General features: G+C 39.8%; 2 protein-coding genes across 13 annotated transcripts in view; one reads left to right on the top strand and one right to left on the bottom strand.

Moving 5' to 3' along the window:
• The window catches only part of LOC144321877 (olfactory receptor 1f45-like), a 69493-nt gene extending 67665 nt beyond the window's left edge, over positions 1–1828 (top strand). For all 3 annotated transcript variants that reach the window (XM_077911197.1, XM_077911196.1, XM_077911198.1), the window contains one exon: positions 888–1828. In XM_077911197.1, coding sequence (XP_077767323.1) covers positions 890–1828 — 939 coding nt within the window. In that variant the 5' untranslated portion in view covers positions 888–889. The remainder of the gene's footprint in view (positions 1–887) is intronic.
• Positions 1–12652, bottom strand: part of PROP1 (PROP paired-like homeobox 1) — a 45960-nt gene extending 33308 nt beyond the window's left edge. Inside the window, exons 1-4 of one of the 10 annotated variants that reach the window (XR_013387380.1) lie at positions 12521–12651; positions 9762–9879; positions 9418–9632; positions 8577–8818 (exon numbers count right to left, since the gene is read on the bottom strand). The gene's annotated coding sequence lies outside the window, so the exon portion shown is untranslated. Of the gene's footprint in view, positions 1–5801; positions 6258–8576; positions 8819–9417; positions 9880–12347 lie in introns of those variants that run through there. The other 9 variants (XR_013387379.1, XR_013387377.1, XR_013387373.1 and 6 more) reach the window with 9 other exon arrangements.
• Positions 12653–12730: the final 78 nt, after the last annotated feature.

The following is a 12730-nucleotide window of genomic DNA, read 5'->3' as shown; positions in this document are numbered from 1 at the left end:
TTTCTAAAACTTACAGATTTTATTTTTTTATATTTTATTTATTTACTCATGAGACACACACACACACACACACACACACACACACACACACACAGAGGCAGGACATAGGCAGAAGGAGAAGTAGGCTCCATGCAGGAAACCTGACGTGGGACTCAATCCCAGGACTCTGGGATCATGCCCTGAGCCAAAGGCAGATGCTCAACCTCTGAGCCACCCAGGCGTCCCTAAAGCTTACAGATTTTAATAAGGATAAGGTGAGGAAATGCATATAATGCATGAATTGGTTGTATTCTTGCTTGGTTATATATATATATAAATGGAAACTAATCAAAATTGGGAGGTAAAACTAGGGAGGAATTAAAGAAAAGGGCATTTAACTGTTTAGGCCTATAAATGGTTATGAGTTCTGCCATTCTAACATGCCATCACCTAATCTCTCTGAGTCTCAGGGCTTTTATCTCTGATTCCTTTTCTCAGGGTCTCCATTTATGTGTGACTGAATTCATCAGTCATAAGCTAAAAACAAGCTATCGGTGGGAAAATACTTTTGACCAGATATTCACTAAATGTTAGTGTAGTATGAAGTAAGCTGTATGTAATCAAAGATAATAAACGTAAGTTAAAATTGTGGAAATTAGACAGCTATTTATTTCAGTAAAACTAACTCCATAGAATGTTAATTATCAAACAATGACAAACCAGTATCATAAAAATTTACTCAAATGACATATTATTATCTATCTACTTTTTTTTTCATCTACTTTCATATTTGAAGTGATATTAAGAAATAAATTCTGGATCTGGTACTGCTAAAATAATCTCTAAAAAGTAAATGGAACTCAATTAAACATTTTCTTTTACTTTTGACCACATTTTCTCCCCTGCAGACATGGACAGAGACAACCAGACTACAGTCACAGAATTCCTTCTTCTGGGACTCTCTGGGCAGTCAGAGCAAGAAGACATTCTCTTTGGGCTATTCTTGGGGATGTACCTGGTCACCATCATCGGGAACTTTCTCATTGTCTTGGCCATCAGCAGTGACAGTCATCTCCACACCCCCATGTACTTCTTCTTGGCTAACCTCTCCTGTGTCGACATCTGCTTTTCATCGGTCACAACCCCCAAGATGCTGGTGAATCACATCCTGGGAAGCGAGTCTATCTCGTACATGGAATGCATGATCCAGATCTACTTCTTCATCACTTTCACCAACATGGATGGGTTCTTCTTGAGTGTGATGGCCTATGATCGTTATGTAGCCGTCTGTTGCCCGCTCCACTACACCATGATCATGAAGCCCAAACTCTGTATGCTTCTGGTGGTGGCATCTTGGGTCATTACAAACCTGCATGCTCTCCTCCACACCCTTCTTATGGCCCAACTCGCATATTGTTTCAACAATACTGTGCATCACTTTTTCTGTGACCCCTATGCAATTCTAAAGCTGTCCTGTTCTAGTACCTTTATCAATGACCTGATGGTATTCACTGTGGGTGGACTGGTATTTCTGACACCGTTCACATGTATCATCATTTCATATGCTTATATCCTCTCCAATGTACTGAAGTTGCCATCTGCCCATGGAATAAGGAAAGCATTCTCCACATGTGGGTCTCACCTCACTGTGGTCTCCCTATTCTATGGGGCAATTTTGGGGGTGTATATGCGCCCTTCATCCTCCTACTCAGTCCAAGACACAGTGGCCACTGTCATCTTCACAGTGGTGACTCCCTTGGTCAATCCCTTCATCTACAGCCTGAGAAATCATGACATGCAGAGAGCTTTGAGGAAACTAATCTCAGTTTCTAGAATTAGAAAATTTTAGAGCTTGGAAGATTCTTGGTTATCATATGTTGTTTCATTTTATAACCAGAGAACCTGAGACCCAGGCAGGTATAAATGCACCCACAACTATTTCTCTAATTAATGATATGTGATCATGCAAATACTTTTAATATGAGGCTGGTAGTTGCTCAAAAGTCATAAAAGCATTAGTTTGTTATCTACAAAGAGGGCTGATTCTAAAACACTCATTTTACACACAACAAAAACTTAGGACAAGACATATTTGGATATTTTTGGATGGTTCCAGCAAGTCCATGAGATGCTCTACTCAGCATCAATGGCTTCTAGGCCTCATATTAGAAGATGTGAAAATTGTTCCCAATTTACTGAGTTACAGAAAAGTTACTATTACCAGGACTGTGAAACCAGTAATTGTTGATTATGATATGGTCCTGTCTACACCGAGGGTCACTGGTCATTACTGACTTAGGTAATTGTCCCTCTAGGCCAGGCTCAAGCCAATGCCTGGACCTCTTATTGATCAGAACCCTTCCCTTACACTACTCCTTCTCCCTCACTAACCAGTCTAAATTTTTGGTGCTTTGTTATTCAGTATGGGTATCAGGAAGCTTCAGATAGTAGCTAGACTTATTCATAGAACTCTTGCTATCTGTTCAACTTTAAATGGGCTAAAAGAAACAGGTTCCCTTGATGCTGCACTGTCCAGAGTTACTATAGCACCTTAGGGACATGAAAATAGGAATTATAGGATTTTGGTGGTGGCCCAGGACTACTGATTTGAAGTCTAGAGTTCTACTCCAGGAGGCCAAGTGTCTAGGAGTCCAAGCTTCTGCTCCTACTCTATACCTGAGGGCTAAGAACCCCTAAGTCAGTTCCTACCTCTTCTTTCCTGGTATCCAGAGGGCACTCTCCTAATCTCCAGTAGCCAGTCTTCAATATCTGCCCCCTTCACTGGTCTTCTTGCCTCACTTCTCTCCTTTCTCAATCTCCTCCAATCTTATGGCTAATCAGTATTTCTTATCCTCACCATCAGCTCCTTTCTGTTTTGGTCCCAACACTGACCATCTCTTATCTTGACCACAGCAACATGCTTATGGGGGAATCTGACTGCCTCTCACTTCTCCCTGCACTTAACTATCCTGCATACAGGATCTATTTAATCCTCCTAAATCACTGACTGTATCCTGTCAGCCAGTCCTTATATAAAATATTAAGAAGCCAGGATAAATCCAAAGATCACCTTTGAATATAAGACCTAACATAACTTGGCCTCAAGCTATCCCAACAATTTTGTCAACAACTCATCTGTTCCATGACTTGTCTCTCCTAATTTTCTTTCTCTTCCCTTCATTCATTCTCTGCTGGAAGACTCCTCTGGTCTTTTAAAACTCTGATAATTGTGTGTTTCCCTTAACTTCTTTACTGATCACAGCCCATAGATATGTACTGAGTATACAATATAGTGCTTCTCATATGTAGTACATGAATTCCCTACTGTATATTGGTGCCAGTGGAAACCTGACTACATGTGATAAATCTAATGTATTTCCTGAACTGTGAGTTTAATTTTAGAAGTAGTTTAGTGCAAATGTTTGAGGTAGAATAACATAGACCAATGTTGGTATTTAAGGTTATATGACTCATTTTAGACTCGTCATGTTCTTTGCATTACCCATATCTATCTGCATACACATCTTGCCTGATTATTACTTTACACACTTTTTCAAGAAAATGCCATAGATTGTCCATGGGCATATCCTCTAAATGCTTAGTAGAGTTTTTGTTCATCCCAAATAATCATGTGTTGACAAGTCATTGATGATGGGCTAGGCAAGTCTAATGGAAAACTGGAAGGTGAACATTCCTAGATACAAAAAATCAGAGAAGTGAAATTTTATATCTAGGGAGCTAGAATATTGACAAATTTACTCCAGAACATGGAAAGATTTCACTGAATTCTGGGACCCAAAGAAGCAGCAGGGTTGAATGGAAAGAGCCATGGTTCGGGATACAGTTTTATTCCTCAGTCCCTCTCTCCCTCAACTCTCAGACAAAGGTTGGGTATGATTGCTGGCAAATTGAATTTAAATAAAATAAAAATTTAAAAAGGTTGAGTATGAGAATGAGGATGAAGACAGAGGGAAGTTGATGAACAGACTATATGTTGCAGAGTCAAAGGGAAAAATAATTGTTTACCATTATGGTCCCCACCAATTTATCTCAGAGAGAAGTTATCATTCATCATACAGCAAGCTTGCCTTGCAGGGGAAAATTATTCTCTAAAACATCAGCAACATGATGTGAGCAGAAAGAGGAGATATTGCCTTCTTGCTTGGACTGGCCATGGCATGAGAAGTTCTATCTATGCAGCCAATTCTATGATAGCCTCCGGTCTTTAATCCTCCTACTTCTGGGGCCACCTTCTAGTGAATCTTCACTGGCTCCCTGAATTACCTTTCATGGGGCAGCTACATAAAGGGACCGTATGGGAGATAGGGAAAGGAGTTTCTTTCAGGGACCTGAGCAGAATCAGCCTTTGTTATGGTTTCCTGCATGTGAGGCACTCATGGGACATGAACTCATGGACTTCTGAACTCGTAAATTAAAGCTCAGCATCATTTGGGGCCTCTAGTGGCCTCCTCCCCGCCCCCACAGAAGCAGATGCAGGGCCAGGCTGGCAGAGTCCTCCTTGGGAGCAGCCAGGAAATCAGGACTGTGTCTGGGAAGTCACCCTCCAGGGCCTGCTTTCTGCAGCTGGGGCACCCAACAGACACCATCCTTCTTCCTCATAGGCAACTTCCAGGTAGCACTAATTAGCCACTAGGGGCCAGCTCTTTGCAAGCAATTGAAACAACTTGCAGGGAAAAGATTTGACTTTAGCTCAGCTAATGTTGAAAGAGAGGTTCATCTCTCTTCCCAGCACATTTCCCCAGACTCTGCTCTCCCCAGGGAAGCAGGGACTGCTCCATGTCATGGCCACTGCAATGATATGGTTCATGGAACCCTTCTCTCCCTCCAACTTGTGCTTCAAGGCCCCGCCAGCCAGGGAGCCTTCCAGGGAGCTGAAGCCTTTCCCTGAGGATGGCAAGTTACTGTCCTGCCTGTAGTCTCTTGTCTCCCCATGCTTGAGGGCAGGAGCTAAGCTTCATGTGGACTTTGTCTCTCACAATGTCAATCAGCCTTCAGCAGATGACTTTGTTCTGGCCATTAACTTTTATCACACGAATACTAAAAACTGGTTGTCTAACTAATGAACTCTGACTCCTAATAAATCTGGTTATATGGATTAACCTTTCATGTGTGAGCCACACAGAGGTAATAAGCATCTTGCCAAACCCATTTTCAAAACAGGCCATCTTTTATTTGGTAGAAACTTTAGGCATATTATGTTGATAGTCAAAAACCACTGGTTCAGGCTCATCTTGAATTTTTTTTAAAAAGATTTATTTATTTTAGAGAAAGAGTGAGTGTGAAGAGGGGCAATAGCAGAGGGAGAGGCAGAGAAGCAGACTCACTCCCCACTGAGCATGGAGCTGGACATGGGACTCAACCTCACAACCTTGAGATCAAGAGTCAGATGCTGAACTGACTGAGCCACCCAGGCGCCCAGCTCATCTTGCTTTTTATTTTTTATTTTTTTTTATCTTGATTTTTAAATGTGAGATACAGGGGTGCCTTAATGGCTCAGTGGTTGAGTGTCTGTCTTTGGCTCAGGTCATGACCCCTGGGTCCTGGGATTGAGTCCTGCATCAGGCTTCTTCCTCTATGTCTCTGCCTCTCTCTGTGTGTCTCTCATGAATAAATACATAAAATCTTTAAAAAAATAAATAAATGTGAGATACAAGTGATATTTAGGCACATATCTGCCCCTATATTGTGGAAATATCTGCCAAGAAGGATGTAACATTATTTTTGTTCTTCCTTAGGTTTTTAAGTATGGACATATAAATTACTTTGCTCCTTTCTGTTACTTACACTAGATTATGTGAGCCAGATTATGTGAACAGACTTTCCATAACTGATGTTCATATACAATCTGCCATTTAACACTTTTCAGAATTTGGTAAAAGAGTGGTTTATTGAAATTGTCAGCAGTTATGACATGTAGTATAAGAAAGTAAGGAAAAGCTTAAAAAAAAGGATGAAGGCACGACAAAGGGAAATAGCAACCAACAAGAAAGAGCTCCTAATGGCCAAAGCTAGAACAATTCAAGCAACAAAGTACAGTAGTACTGGATTATAGTCCAAAGTATAAAATAAATATACATAAGTCTATTCTGATGAAAACAAGTGACTGAATAAACAAATAAGTGGGGGAGAAGGGATAAATTTTCCTTACAGAAAAACTCCAAGTAGGTACTTCTTCCATCCCTACCTGCCAAAAGGTGAAACTTAATCCTCTTCTCCCTCCTTCCTGGTGGCTGGATTTAGTGATCTATTTCCAAAGGCTAAAGTATAGAAAAGGGAAAACAATAACTTTAAAACAGAGAAATCTGGAAGATGATGCTACCTTAACCAAGTAATCAAGGTTAACATCATCAATGAAAATCATGATGATGATTTGATGATGTGATGTGATGAGAAGGGTTCTCCACCTCTGTGGGATTCTTCCCCCAAAGCTATGATAGACTAATCATGAGAAAAGTTATACAACCCAAAATACTCTTCAAAACTGTAAAGGTTATGAAGAACAAGGAAAGACTGAGAAACTGGTACAGATCAGAGAACAAATCAATGAAATAGAGACTAAAGAGAAAACAATGGGAATGAACAATAAAACCAAGAGCTGATTCTTTGAAAAGATAAACAAAATTGATAAATCTTTAGCCAGAATCATGAAGGAAAAAGAGGACTCAAATAAATAAAATAAGAAATGGAAAAGAAGTCACAACCAACATGACAGGAATACAAGAGATTATAAGAGACTACTATAAAAAACTATATGCCAACAATTGTGTCAACCTAGAAGAAATGGATACATTTCTAGAAACATAAAATATTCCAATACCGAATCAATACAGATCTAGCTGAGCAGACCAATTACTAATAAAATTAAACCAATAATAAAAAAAACTTCCAACAAACAAAAGTATAAGACATTATTCTCTTAAACATTTAAAGAGTTAATACCTATCATTCTCAAGTTATTCCAAAAAAAATTGAAGAGGAACCAATGCTTTTGAACTCATTTTCTGAGGCCAGTATTACCCTGATATCAAAACCAAACAAAGACAACACATAAAAGAGGGGAAATTACAGGCCAACATCCCTGACGAACATAGATGCAAAAAAATCTCAACAAAATATTAGTAAACTGAAATCAACAATAAAGGGACAATGCTCAAGGATCAGGTGAAATTTATTCCAAAGATGGAAGAATGGTTCAATATCCACAAATGATTCAGTAATACACCACATTAACAAAAAGAATAAAAATCATATGATCATCTCAATAGATGCAGAAAAAGCATTTGATAAAATTCAACATCCATCTGTAATGAAAACCCTCAACAAAGTGGGTATAAAGGAAACATATCCCAACATAATAAAGGCTATATATGACAAACTCACAGCTAACACCATACTCAAAGGGGAAAAGCTAAAAGATTTTCCTCTAAAATCAGGAACAATACAAGGATGTCCATTCTTGCCACTAATTATCACTAATTATCAAGGAAATACAAATCAAAACCATGAGATACCTCCTTGTACCTGTCAGAATGGCTATTAGCAAAAAGACAAGAAATAAAAGTGTTGGTGAGGCTGTGGAGAAAAAAGAATCCTGTTCTCTGCTGATGGGAATATAAATTGGTGCTGCCACTGTGGAAAATCTAACACAGAGGTTCCTCAAAAAATTAAAAATATATATTCCATGTAATCTAGCAATTCCACTTCTGGGTATTTATTCAAAGGGGGAAGAAAACCACTAAGTCAAAAAGATACATGCACTTCTATGTTCATTTCAATATTATTTACAATAGTGAAGAAATGGAAATAAGTGTCCAATAATAGACGAATGGATAAAGAAGATGTGGTATACATATACAACAGAATATTACTCAGCCATCAAAAATTTTGTGGCAACATGGATGGATCTAGATGTTATTATGCTAAGTGAAAGAAATCAGACCACATTTATCATCATGATCACTTCCTTATATAAATACTAAATAACTATGCTGTATATATCAACTACATTTCAATTTTAAAAAAACCTATCAGCAATTATACACTCTTGGGAAAGTCTATGTATTCACAGGCATTTGCAAATCCTCAAAAAAGTCATGAAGGGGTACATCAGTGTGTACAGAATGTTTACAGCAGCATGATTTTTTTCAAAAAGTTTTTATTGTGGTAAAATACAAATATAATGAAATTTACCATCCTATTTTTAAGTGTATAGTTCAGTGGTTTTATTTATTTTTTTTTTAATTTTTATTTATTTATGATAGTCACAGAGAGAGAGAGGCAGAGACAAAGGCAGAGGGAGAAGCAGGCTCCATGCACCGGGAGCCCGATGTGGGATTCGATCCCGGGTCTCCAGGATCGCGCCCTGGGCCAAAGGCAGGCGCCAAACCGCTGCGCCACCCAGGGATCCCAGTTCAGTGGTTTTAAATTCATAATGTGCAACCATCACCACCATCCATCTCTAGAACTCTTCATCCTGAAAAACTAAAACTCTATACCAGTTAAAAATTAACTCCCCTTTCCCCTGGCAGTCACCATTCTACTTTCCATAGTGTAAGTAGAATTACACACTATTTATCTTTTTGACTGGCTTATTACAGCAGCAAGTTTTCTTAAAAATTATTATTCTTATCTAAAAATGAAAAACAAAAATGAAAAATTTTGAGACAGTATCTAGCCTACTGTGAGCCGTTTTATTAATGTGAGACAAAGGATATTTAGTTTGTTTTCAGTTTGTTTCCTCCTTCTTGTCCTCTTGTGTCTCTCTTCCAGCCTTCTCAAGGGTCACTCTAACATTTTCTTAATTCCATCTTGATTTATGCTGTGTTTTAGAGTACATCACTTTATATAGTTTTTTTTTTTTTTTTTTTTTTTTGGTGGTTGCTCTAGATACAACAGTATACATACATGATTTAGCAGTCAGCCAAGTACAGAAACCCTACTTCCATTTAGGATCTTTTGCCTCCCCATTTTAAAAATATAATTGTCTTAAGTATTCCCACTGTGTATATGGAGAACATCAAATGGTGTTATTTTTACTTCAATTATCATGTCTGAAGTAAGAAACTCTTAAGTTTATTTTATAAGGATAGTCTATTTTATAATATCCCTATTTTTCATATTCTGATGTTCTTTTCTTTTAGCAGTTTCAAGACTTTGTTGTTAACATTTACTTTTAGGGTATTTCCTTTAGTTTTCCCTTAAGGGTAGGTTTGCTGGGGCACCTGGGTGGCTCAGCCGATTAAGTGGCTGCCTTCAGCTCAGATCATGATCCTGGGGTCTTGGGATGATACCCTGTGTTTGGGCTCTCTGCTCAGTGGGGAGTCTGCTTCTCCCCCTCCTCTCACTCTTGCTCTGTCTCAAATAAATAAAATATTTTTAAAAGGGGAGGTAGGTTTGCGGACAATACTCTGTAGTTACCTTTTGAAATGTCTTTATTTCCCTTTTATTCCTGAATGATATGTTCACTGGATAGAGATTCATCACTGAGAGTTCCTTTAGTTCCACTTGAGAAAAATATGCAACTTCCTCTGGCTTCCATGATTCAAAGGGAGGTGGGAGGGTGGTTTCTCTACTGGTGTTTGATTGAAGGTAGATGGGTATTACCAATCTGTTAGGCCACGCTTTTCCAGGTTCTGAATAAGGGAAATAGGCTTAGAGCTTTTTTGGTCTGTGTCTATCAGAGGTTCCGGCATGGAAGCTTCTGGAACATATTAGCTGAAAGATAAAGGAGGTGAGAAGGAAAAAAAAAAAAAGGAATTTACCACCATGTTACTCCTCAGCCCTGAAGTTCTCACAGTTTGCCTTCTCCTTTTCACATTTTGGAGTCTTCCAATGCTTGTTGATTCATGCCCAGGGTTTTTTAGTTTTAAGAGGGATGACCTAGGAGGAATAGTGGTATCTGCTTAGGCTCAAAACCCCTGATACAGAGTTTTTTCCCCAACATTTTATCATGAAATATTTCAAACACAAAGTAAAGTCGAAAGAATTTTATAGTCAACACTCATATACCATCACCTAGATTCTACTATTAATATGAGAATGGGTATCCTATTAGGGTGAATGTTTTCACCCTAGGTGAAATGTTTTCAGGGGTATTCTCTTTATAATTATGTGTACTTATTGGATTACATGCTCTAATTGCCCTTCTGTATATTTTGCATTTTGAAAAGTATGGAAGATATGATTCTATTTTTGTTTCAGACACACCAGTGTGTGTAAGCACACACAATAACATGTATGAATAGATGTAATCAGTGTTTATGAATATTTCTTCATTCCACATAGTATGTGTAAATTTCTTATGATTTTATTTTCACACTCAGGTAAATAAAGCACTTTTCTCTTTACAAAAATAATGCATATTCAAAATGAAAAAAAATTGAACACTTCAATAAAGTACATACACAATACATGTGAGATCAAGATGACTGAGCAATATGATCAATAAATATGGTATCATATTTAATTTCACAAGTACTCAAAATTATATATAAAGATGGAGACCCGGGATCGAGTCCCACGTCAGGTTCCCTGCATGGAGCCTGCTTCTCCCTCTGCCTGTGTCTCTGCCTCTCTCTCTCTGTGTGTCTCTCATGAATAAATAAAATTTTAAAATAAAAAAGTTAAAAAATTTTGCCCTATTGAATAAACAAGAGTTGTTTTTTAAAATATTTTATTTTTTGGGATCCCTGGGTGGCGCAGCGGTTTGGCGCCTGCCTTTGGCCCAGGGCGCGATCCTGGAGACCGGGGATCGAATCCCACATCAGGCATCCCGGTGCTTGGAGCCTGCTTCTCCCTCTGCCTGTGTCTCTGCGTCTCTCTCTCTCACTGTGTGTCTATCATGAATAAATAAAAATAAATAAATAAATAAAATAAAATAAAATATTTTATTTTTTAAAATATTATTTATTTATTAGAGATACAGAGAGAGAGAGAGAGAGAGAGAAAAAAAAACAGGCTCCATGCTGGGAGCCCGACGTGGGACTCAATCCCGGGTCTCCAGGATCACACCCTGTGCTGAAGGTGGCGCTAAACCGCTAAGCCACCGGGGCTGCCCTAAAAGATTTTATTTGTTTATTCATGACACAGAGAGAGAGGCAGAGACACAGGCAGAGGGAGAAGCAGGCTCCAAGCACGGAGCCCGATGTGGGACTCAATCCCGGGACTCCAGGATCACGCCCTGAGCCAAAGGCTTAATGGCTGAGCCACCCAGGCATCCCAAAAGAGTTTTTTTTTTTTTTTTTAAGGATTAAAAACAAAACAAAACCAAAAAAACCCAGAGTAGGCATGAGTGCTAGGCACAGCACATATTATTGCCAACTGCTTACAGAAATAAAAATTGTAAGATCTCCCAGGAAGGCAACTAGTCAATGGGCTTAGAATACCACCAGTCCTTGATCCAGTAATTCAATTCAAGAATTTTAAACTAAAAAAAAAAATCTCCAAAGATACAGGTACAGGGGCACCTGGGTGGCTCAGTGGTTGAGCATCCACCTTTGGTTCAGGTGTGATCCTGGGGTCCTGGGATCCAGTCCCGCATCAGGCTTCCCACTGGGAGCCTGCTTCTCCCTCTGCCTGTGTCTCTGCCTCTCTGTGTCTCTCATGAGTCAATAAATAATATCTTTAAAAAACAAAAAGATATAGGTACAAGAATATTAACGGAGCAAAACAAACAAACAACCTGGAAATAATACAACAGGTGTTAAATAAGCTTAGTTTAGTGAGATTCAATCCGGGATTCTGGGATCACGCCCTGAGCCCAAGAAAGACGCACAACCGCTGAACCACCCAGGCCTCCCTAGTTAAATGTATTTAACTAAAAAATGTAATTAGTCAGAATGGAATGCACTGAAGCCATTCAAAACATTACCGAGGGAGAGTATATATTGGCAAATTCAGATGTTCAAGGCACATTCATAAGTGGGGGAAAAAGTGAAATAGGTTACAATTGCTATCCGCAAGATCCCATTCTGATAGAAGGAGGTCAGCAGCGATGGAGCGATTGATGTGGAGTGCAAAGGGCTGTGGAAGAGGTTCACCAAAACGGGAACCACTTCTGTGCGGTGGCATCAGGTGCGTTCTTCTTTTACTTTTTTCTATTTACAAAGCCTTCTGGAAGGGACATGCTCCCATAGGGAAAAGAAAAGAGAGCATCTGGCTTCTCGAGCCTGCAGTGCCCCTCGCCTGCTTCTCAGGGAAGGCTGCCAGGGGGACCCACAGATCCCACCACCCTGCGCTCCTTCCACTTTTCCCCATAACGCTTATCATCGAAAACATTAAGTAATTATGTTCACAGCTTACTGTCTGCTCCCTACCAACTCTCCAGAGAAGTTCTCGAAATCTATTACCTTTGTTCACCGACTGGTTCCCAACCGCTTAGGCAGCGCTTGCCTCAAGAAGGTTCTCGAAACACTCTGCCTAAGTGACTGAAAGGTAATTGGGTTTTTCTCGGCGGTTGTCTACGTGCCTTACTATCATTTATGCAGATGCAGAGCCACAAGAAACACCGTCCTCAACGAACCTCCGTTTCCTTCGCTGGAAACCCGGAGCCACAGACTGACTTCCCAGCCCAAGGGCCGTGACCGCGTGCCCGGAAGCCGCAGCGGGCCACCTGACAGGCCTGCCCGGCCCCGCCTCGCGCCCCAAGTAGCGGAGAACTACACTTCCCAGAAGGCCGGGGGCCTCGCCTGGACTACATTCCCCAGAGGTGTCAGCGGCCGTCCCTACACGC

Source organism: Canis aureus, chromosome 10, assembly GCF_053574225.1.
Source record: "Canis aureus isolate CA01 chromosome 10, VMU_Caureus_v.1.0, whole genome shotgun sequence".
NCBI lineage: Eukaryota > Metazoa > Chordata > Mammalia > Carnivora > Canidae > Canis > Canis aureus.
Note: the sequence above shows the minus strand (reverse complement) of the source record. Positions and strands in the feature narration are given on the sequence as shown.